General features: G+C 39.5%; 1 protein-coding gene across 7 annotated transcripts in view; it reads left to right on the forward strand.

Annotated features, from left to right (window-relative positions):
- The window catches only part of FAM126A (family with sequence similarity 126 member A), a 49,946-nt gene extending 41,870 nt beyond the window's left edge, over positions 1-8,076 (forward strand). For 4 of the 7 annotated variants that reach the window (XM_040590263.1, XM_040590265.1, XM_040590264.1 and 1 more), the window contains 2 exons: positions 2,360-2,374; positions 3,524-8,076. In XM_040590263.1, coding sequence (XP_040446197.1) covers positions 2,360-2,374; positions 3,524-4,080 — 572 coding nt within the window. In that variant the 3' untranslated portion in view covers positions 4,081-8,076. Of the gene's footprint in view, positions 1-2,359; positions 2,655-3,523 lie in introns of all 7 variants that reach the window. The other 3 variants (XM_040590270.1, XM_040590268.1, XM_040590267.1) reach the window with 3 other exon arrangements.
- Positions 8,077-9,709: the final 1,633 nt, after the last annotated feature.

Below are 9,709 nucleotides of genomic sequence, written 5' to 3' on the forward strand. Positions count from 1 at the left end.
CTATCTTTTTATTAAAAAGGCTGTATTTGATGATGGTGGTATTATTATCATCATCTTGATTATCATCATTATTGTGATTTATTATTATTATTGCAGTTCACTGTGCTCAGTTATCTTTGTTACTGACAATACAAGACTTGCAGAAAGTGCTGTTAGGGGGAGTAACACTTGAAAACAGTTCTAACTTCTGCCAAATATCAGGAAGGTAGTGGCTAATCGCAGCAATTATTAATGACATTTCCTATTAATAGTGCAACTTGTTAAGCATATACTTTCACTAGTAGTTAACTAGTTAGAAAGACTCATGATACTTAGCATTTGCAGGTAAAATCAGGGATAGCTCTTACACCTGGGGTCAGTGATGTCCATTCCTGCCAGAATAACCTTCTCGCTCTGGAGGTTTTATTTCGTTGTTAGAAGTGCAGGCAGCACAAATGCTGGCAAAAAGCCCAGTGCTATAGCCTGCTTCACCTAGACGTACACTGTGCCTGCACAAGAGCCCCCGGTGTGGGGACAGGGGGGAAGAGGGGATCCCCTCCAGCCAAAAAGCATTAGAGCTGCTGCTGTGAGAAATCATCTCATCGTAAATTCCTCAGGTTTGGGGCTTCATCAATGTCTGTACTGCCAGCTTCTGTCACGTGCAGCAGCAAACTGGCAGTATAGTCTGGGTGTTCCTTAATCCTTAGCCCTGGAAAATCTGCATTATGAATAAAACATATGGATTCACTTGAGCTTTATTCTGAGCTGTGCTTGTAGTGCAATTTAGTCTTGTCAAGTTTGTGGACATAGTGTTTGCATATAATATACATATATAACACATGTAGAATATATGACTATATAGCATTTAGTGTAGCTCTTGCTCTTCTTCACTTGTGTTTCTGTGTGCACATCTTCATGGAGGGTGTGACTTGACTATCTGTAGTAGATGGCTTCTCTCTCTTTTTTTATTTATTTATGTATTTTTCTTCCTTCTCCAGGTCATCTAAATGCAGGGTTTGGTTGTATAGCTAGTGCTGATAAGCAATTCTGAATACTTTAAAAGACCTTCAGATAGTGAGAATACTTCAAACACTGTGGAGCTGGCAGGTTGCTAGGATTGTAGGATTGTAACTTGTTAGTTGCATATACTTTGAATATCCGTAAAGTTTCAACTCCCACTTGTTTTTTCACTTTTTTTTTCCTTTCAAGAGTTCATCCTTCTCAAACCTGTCTTCATTTAATGTAGACAGACATCTTCTGAGTTAGGATTTGTTTTCCCAAGACCTCGTGTGAGCTATTCCATTCTTACCACTAAATATCATTATTAATAGTAAAACATTAATAAATCTCCAGTGCTTACACACAACCATCATTCTCACGCTTCCGAGTAGCAGTGGCATTTTCTGTTTGCTTGGAGATATTTGGCTGTATCGGCAGGAATCTTTGACTATCTTGAAATAATTTTTTGGCCAGGCTGAGCACTTGTGCATGTACCCGCTGTTGATGCGACATCCAGATGAAAAGTAGTAATCTTAGAACCAAGCTGCATTGGTTTTTACCTTAATTTCTGCTCCCCCACCTGCAGAAAAGGTGTGTTTTCCCTCCCCTCAGTTTAATCCCTGTTTTCTCAATTGTACTTAGTAACTGACTTGTGACACAAATAAGTTTATTGCAAACTAATTCAGTTTTAAGCTCATATAAGAAGCTTAAAAAGGCTGAGGAGATCAACATTTATGTTATATTATTAGTAGATGGCAAAAATTGCAGTAAAACTCCATGGATTTTATCTGAATTAATTTGATTTTAGAAACTGGAGAATTTTTCTACTTGTAAATATCTTTGTAGTTGAAAATAGTTTTTTGAAATGAAGAAAGAAATGGAAGTCAAAGTGTGTTTGAGTTGGTTTAGTTGTTTCACTGTTAGTTTTCAGGCTGACCACTGTGCAGCATCATGATATGTACGTGTAGGATTTCTAGTCTTACATGATAACACATGAAGTCGATGTGCCATTTCATTGTAAAAATGTTTCACTTCAGCATGGTGACACAGGTATAGTCATAAAAGTGAAATATGGAGAATTCTTTGTTTTCTGATTATCTCTCAATATTTGTTTCATGATTTGCAGAAAATTCAATTTTGAAAAATCAAGCATGGGGCTTTCCAGTATGTGGGTACAGGCCAATAATGGAAGATTGAAACCTGCAATTTAGAAATAAAGCAAAATTCCATACTTGCTAATGTTGCTAATTAACAAGAGGTTAATATGTGAACATCTTGCTTTAATTTACAATGCTTTAGTCATCTGTATCTATGGCTTCTGTTTCATGTTTTGTTTCAGACATTTTTTTTTTGTTTTTTTCTTATCCATCTTTAATTCTAGAACAACCAGAGAATGGTAATGATGCTACTGAATTGGGCAACTTTATCATACCTGAGATTAGTGTCACAAGTGTGGCTGGAGAGAGGACCGGGAATGGGGAAAAGAGCAGAGCACTAGCAGAGAATGATGTTCAGCATTTACAGGGAGTACAGGAAACAGCTACAGATCCTAGAACTGACAGCAAAGGCATGCCAGAAATCAGGAGACAAAAATCTGTAAGAAAAATGATGGAGGATGGAATAAACTCATCTGGCAGAGTGCAGTTTTAGCAGAGCACTTGTAGCTGCACTCTAAGGTACCACTGTTGATTGAAAGGGTCACTGCTGCATGTTTGGAGAATTGAAGTATGCAGTTAATATATTTGCATGTGTAATAACACAAATGCATGTATTTCACACAGCTTTGTCTGTGCCACAGACAACGTTGACATACTTTACTAGTAGATTTATTTAATCTGGAGAAAATACACTGTGAGGCTCAACCTACCTTTGAGTTATTAAGCATACTTATTGGGTTTACAAAATCTGGTGATCAATGGTATGAAGAATCCATCAAAATGGATGTGAAAAGTATCTCATTATGTACCTCAGATTTCCCAAATTCCACTTTTCACGGTATACTGGAGATCTCATGTTGTGCTTGAGTTTCCAACTCATACCACCAGACCTATGATGCAGAAGGTGACGACCTTTCAGTCCTAAAGCATTCTTGGGTTGCTAAATGTGCAGGTGCCGTGTTGAGTGTCCTGGGGCATTGATCACATACCTTTATAATTAATAAACTTTGCAAAATCATGTATTGGAGCACTTGTTCAAAGTAAGATTTACGCTTTTGTTCTGTGTGATATCTTCTAATCTATAAGTTTCTAATCTCCTGCATGAATTAACAAGACTGCATTTTATTTATTTTTCCAAAATCACTACAAAATGAGATTGTGGGCATGCTTTTTGATCTGGTTAATGCAGCATTATTTGCTGTAACTTTATATTCTAATGAACCTTAATTCCAAAAATGTAATGGAATAGGTAAGTGTGTTGTCTTCTGTTCTCTGTTCTGTTGCTGAATGGCTTCATGCTTTTAAATATCAAAATCTAGCAATACATAAAGATCAGGAAATGTGAGAAAGTAAATTGCTAATTCTTTATTTCTTTTTCTGCCATGCAGGTAATACTGACTTAGCAATTCAAGAAGAACTGATAGAAGTATCTGAAACTGATGAAGGGTTTTACTCTAGGGCTACTTCTAGTACAAGTCAGTCTGCCCTATCTAACAGCAACAACATGAGCAGTAAGAACCTTTTAGGGAAGAGCCAACGAAGGTCTGGAGGAAGCAAAGCTGGAGGAAAAGAAAAAGAAGGAGAAAGCTGCAGAGAACACTTGTCACGAAAACAAACTCAGAGAGCCATGAGTGAGAATCTAGAGCTTGTCTCTCTGAAGAGACTGACATTGACAACTAGCCAGTCCCTGCCTAAGCCTGGCAGCCATAGTCTAGCCAGAACAACCACTACTGTGTTTAGTAAATCCTTTGAACAGGTCAGTGGTGTCACAGTTACAAATAATCGTGGTGGCGTATCTGGTACAGAGGCAAACAGGTTTTCAGCTTGCAGTCTTCAGGAGGAAAAACTGATCTATGGAACAGAAAGAACAGATCTTCCCGTTTTAAGCAAACAACCTAATCAGCAGCGACCCCCTAGTATTAGCATAACTTTGTCAACAGATTGATATTAAGTTGGCAAGTATGAAAAATAAAATATTGAGGGTTTATGCTGATGTTGGTGCATTAAGGTCTTCAGTATGCTGTACATTACTTTCTTAAACCTCAACCCCATAAATTCTTATTTGACTCTCATTTGACAGTAATAGTGAGTAGACAACAGTTCTAATTATGTTGTGTCAACTTCTAGCAGCTTGAAAAGTTCCTCTTTGACTTACTGTGTTTATACACCTGATTACTGACTTACATCTTCACCAATTTAACAAGCATGGATTGGTTGGTTAGCCACTGACCAAGATGTGTGGCTTTTTACAAATGCAAAGTATGGGAGTAAATAGAGCCTCTTTCCCATAGTCTTGTTCACTGCCAGTTGGCATAGGTGAAACTGGAAGTACCTGTTTTGTTTAGGAGGAGTCCCACAGTATCGGCATGAAATTTTGGAACTGCAGTGTAATAACAAGCATCCTCTTACCTTTGCCATGAGACAGCTGTGCTTACATGTAAGACTCAGACTAGAAGCATCAGTTCAGTGTTCGATGTTACGGCGGGTTTTGTAACGGTAGTACCCGTTGCAGTGTTCGTACTTCCTCATGCCTATATGAGTCTGAGTTATAGATGCGTTTTGGTTTTTCTTTAAGTCTTTGAAACTGGGTCAGAAGTCATACAGCGGCAGTCCTTGTAGATGGGAGTTCTTACCAGTTCCTATAGTAGTCACTTTTTTAGACTTAGAAATTGTGTGATAGACTTTCTTTCAGATCCTTAAATATAGGGCGCAAAGCTATTCATTGAAAAGTCGCTGTCATCTGTATTATTATTTATGGGGAAGAGATACGCTTATGTAACAATGTCATGTAGGAAATAAGGTATGAGCCCTTTGCACTGACTTAAGCAAATCAGGAGTGTAAATGTATTTAACATGAACTTCTTACTTGAGACTAAAAGAATACTACCAAAGGATGCGTACTTCCAGTAACTTGCAAGCACAAAGGGAAATTATAATGTAAATATAATTAGAACTGTAATTTCTAGTCTTTGATATCTATTATTTTTCTAGTTTGAAATTCTAAAACAGCAGCCTGGTCAAGGTTACCTAACCTTTAACCTTCAGTTAGTTTCGTGACCTTGTTTGATACTAACTTTTATAATGTTAAGTTTTTAATTAAAAAGGGATGTTGAAACTTATTGTGCAGAAATTTGGAGAAGCAATAGCTGACAAAACCGCTCCAGTAGTAGTGATTAGCTGATAAACAGATGATATAATATTATGAGTGGAGAAATAGGATGAAGATCTAAGGTGTAGTGATCCCCACCTGTCCAGATTTCTGCAGCTAGTAATCCCTTACTGCCAAGAGCCTTGTAATGAAACAAACACTAAAATTTTGGTAACTTCCCTGTTTGCCCCGAGATGAGTTTACATGCCTATTTTTGACTTAAACTGAAGCAGAAATAACTTGTAAGCAGCTAATGTTATTCAGGTTTATAGCAATTAATAAGCTGGGTATTTAATGAAAAGAGATGAGGAAACATAGCTGATAGGGACAAGTAAGTTGTGTAATTCTACTTCGAAGACTGTAGGCTACATGTGTAATTTCTTAATGTTCACCAAGCTCTGCAGAGTAGCTGCATCAGTCTGTAGATATTTGTCTTCACCTAAAAGCCTGAGTTTAAATGAACGTGCCGCACTTTCTCATATTCTTGTTTGTTGTGTGACACTGTTCTGTTCTAGTAATGCAGTATTTCACCTTTTTACCGTGAAGTGTTTTCTTAATTGTACATGAAAACTTACATTCCTAATGTATGAACTGCAAGTTTGTCCTGTACAGTGTTTAATACTTTAGCCAGTGAAATAAACTGGTTCTTTGAAGTTGTATGTTTTTGTGAATACTTTGTACAGCAGAAAATTTTGTCTTTTTTATAGGTTTTTCCGCAATACACATTAGACAGCACATTTGTTTCAGATTGACTAATACATGTGGCGGCTGGAGCATGCACAACCGCAAGCGCTAGAAGGGGTTTAGGCAGCTGGTAGCAGACATGGGCTGGCACTACACACACGGAAGGTAGAGCTCTTCCTTTCCTTGAAATGTGTTCTAGATGTTACAAAGAAATAACCTGGAGAACGTAGAGCTGCCTCCTGCTCTGCTCTTGCAGTGTAGCATTTACATATGCTCTGGAAACACTTTACAGTAATTTAATTGAAACATAAACTAGAACAGATAAATAAAATTGCAATTGACAAATGTTTGTTGTGACAGTATTTAGTATTTAGTTAGTTAACACAAACAAAATGAGTTTGTGTTAAGGGACTAGAATTTTCAAGTAATTCAGCTGGGTTTTTTCTGTTTCGTTTAGTTCATAATTATCTCCACAGTAGACACTTGCAAGCTTGGTCTTGGTATAAGAGTTGTTTGTTATACTGGGAAGATTTAGTCACTTGAGCTATAAATATTTAAAATTAGAAGGATCTAAAATGCTATAAAATGTGGATATGTCACATAATGTTTACAATACTGTTGGCTACAAGTTTTAACACTGTTTGAGTAAAGTTAGCTTATCCTTTTATTTAGCTGATTATTCTAACTGTGCTCTGGTTTAAACCCAAGACATAGGCTCGTATTGGTACAACTGAAATTATATAAAGCTTTGTACTTTTTTAAGAAAATGATAAAAGGAAAGGTTCTTGATACTAAAGGCTGCTGTTCCTATACATATGCGGGTTCATACATATGTTTCTATACATCTGTGGGTGAATATGTATGTATGGGTCTCTGGAGCAACTTACACAATGAGCATGTTTTTGTGAACTGACATCACATCTTGATACTGATCGAGACTGAAGAATTTCTTTCCTGATGTGAGTAATAAAACTGTCAGTTGTGCTTCTTCCTTTTCTTGAAAATGGAAAAGAAAAAAAAAAAAAAGGCAAGATAGGGGAGAGATGGGACAGAATTATTTGTTGTCCAAATATCCATGATGTGGGACTTGGCGGAAGGAGAGGAAAGGGGGAAGTAGGGCAGGAAGCAGATAAATTAATTCTTTCGGAATATTTCTAAAACTGTCAAGGGCTCGGATTTTGAGCATTATCTGGTCAGCTTAGATTGATGAATGAAAAATGTATATTAAAGAAGTATAGGGCTTCCAACAGTGTAAGGAAAGCCTATTAAGACATCCCATATTGTAGTCTGCCCAGGAGTGGGTAGTTCTGATGAATACATCATACACGGCTGCAGTGTTCTGCAGGAAGAACGTTATGTAGGAGTGAATCATCTCAAATTATAATAAGAGAAGTTGTTTTAATGCTGACATTTATAACTGACCTTACTGTTTTAAATCAAAGCACACTGTTCCCAACAATAGCTTTGAACAGCAACACTTTCAAAACTGTTGAAGCTGAGAATTCTTTCTGTTGTGAGAAACTGTAACATTTGTGCAAAAAGTGTATGGCCTCTAACCACTTGCTATAGAGCTGCAGTGACTTCTCTGAAGGGAGCGAAATGTGCTTGAATTGCCTTGAATACCTGGCAGATTTGACAGGTACAGAAATATGCAGCTATTTTAGCCACGCTTCTCTAAGGAGGTCTCCTGATTTCTATAAGGATTATAGAAATTTCTAACAATTACTATGTCGGATCTCTTTTGTCAGCGTTTGAGGCTTACAGTGCTGTATATAGGTATGTAATATATTGCCTTTTGTATTTGTATAATTCTACTTCTAGTACTAAATGTGTACACTTTTTAATATTCACCAAAGTCTGTGGAATAGCTGCCTCGGTCTACAGATGTCTGTCTTCACCTAAAAGCCTGAGTTTAAATGAATGTGCCACACCTTCTCATACTCTTCAGTTTGTGTGACACCGTGTTTTAGTAATGCAGTGTTTCACCTTTTTTGCAGTAAAGTGTTCTCTTAATTATATGTGAAAACTTACATTCCTAATGTATAAACTACAAGGATGTCTTGTTTAGGGTTTAATAATTTAAGTAGTGAAATAAACTGTGTTTTTTTTTGAAGCTGTGTGCTTTTGTAAATACTTTGTACGGCAGAAGATTTTGCCACCTCTTTGTTGAAATACACATTGGGTAGCAGTACATCTGTTCAGTTGTCATTACATGCATCTAGAAGTTGCAGTAAGGTTAAGTTCATTACTTAAAATGTGCCGAATACCCATTTTAAAGAGTGCAGGCTCTCAAGTGCAGCTCTGCTGGGAAACACTGACAGGTGAGTTCAAGCAGATGAGTTGTAAACTGGTTGATGGCAGCAGGTGACTGTCCTGTTAGTAATGTAGCATTGCTTGGGCAACTTGGTCGTTTTGGTGGTCTTAATGTAACAGTGCTTTGTAACAGTCGTTATTTTCTACGTGTCTTTAACGTTAGATCATCTGTCCAGCAAGGTTCACGGTGTTCCTGTGACCTGTGGTGATCTGGGGCTGTTGGCTGTCTGCTGCAGGGCTGGCGTGGCGGGCTCGTGTTCCCCTTGCTCATGGAGACCCCCCGGGCTTTTCTGGCAAAGCTGCCTGCCAGCTGCCTGGCCCCTGTGTGTGCTGGTTGTCCCCAGAAGCCGGACCTGGCGTTGCCCTTTGAACTTCCGAGGGTCGCGTGTGGGCTCCTGTCCCCTGCCTGTTGGTGGCCTGTGAGTGGCAGCGCCCCCGCGGGGGTATCCACCTCTCCCGGCCTCGTGTTCCCTGCGAACGTGCCGAGGGTGAGCTCTGTCCCGTCACCCGCCTCCATTCATGAAGATTTTAAACCGTCCCGGCGCGGGTACGTCCCGGTGCGCACCGGTAAGGCCCGGTCTGCAGCTGGGCCGCGTGCCGCTGGTCCCAGCCCTCTGGGCCTGGCAGCTGTGGCAGTTTTCTGTGCCTGGAGGCCTGGGGCTCCTGAGGTGGGTTCCTGGGGGCTGCTCTTGCTGGAGACGGGAGAAGCAACGGCGGTAGCGAGTACCGTGGCCTTTTCCGTATCTCCTGCCAGCAGGTCCTCTTCCCCACTCAGCTGGGGAGCCCTGTTTTTCCCTTGTCTTCCTGATGCTGATAACTCTGCCAAAGTTTTTCTTGTTACCCTTCACCGCCCTTGCCAAATTCCATTTCATTTGGGCTTTGGCTTTCCTAACGCCATCTGTGTGTGCTTGGACAGTGCATCTATAACCCCCTAGGTCCCCTGCTCTTGCTTCCACCTCCTGTATGCTGCTTTTTCATATCAAGGTTCAAAAGAGCTCCTTATTCATGGGTCCAGTTCTTCTGCCTCTGTGTTTTGTTTTGTTTGTGTGTCTGTTTTGGGATGGACCATTCGTGAGCCTGGAGGAGATGGTTCTTGAACGTCAACCAGATCTCCTGGGCCCTTCTCTCTAGGATGGTCTGCCATGGGCTCTACTGAGCAGATTCCCTGCACAAAGCAAGTTCTGTTATGTACAGCCAGGTTGTGATCCTGCGTTTTGTTCAACTTTTCTTTCCTTTTCCCTTAAAATGTAGTTTCCGACGCAATGCTGTAGAGAAACCTGAATGAATGGAAGAGCTGTAGGAGATGGCAGCAGTGGGAGATCTCACTGTGCATTTGTAAATTTTTTCAAATGTCAATCTTTAACCTGTTCTTTTGGATGTGCAAAACTCAATTTCCCTTCATGCAAATGGGTGAGAAAGGAGATTGTAG

The sequence above is a fragment of the Falco naumanni genome, chromosome 4 (assembly GCF_017639655.2).
Source record: "Falco naumanni isolate bFalNau1 chromosome 4, bFalNau1.pat, whole genome shotgun sequence".
Lineage (NCBI taxonomy): Eukaryota > Metazoa > Chordata > Aves > Falconiformes > Falconidae > Falco > Falco naumanni.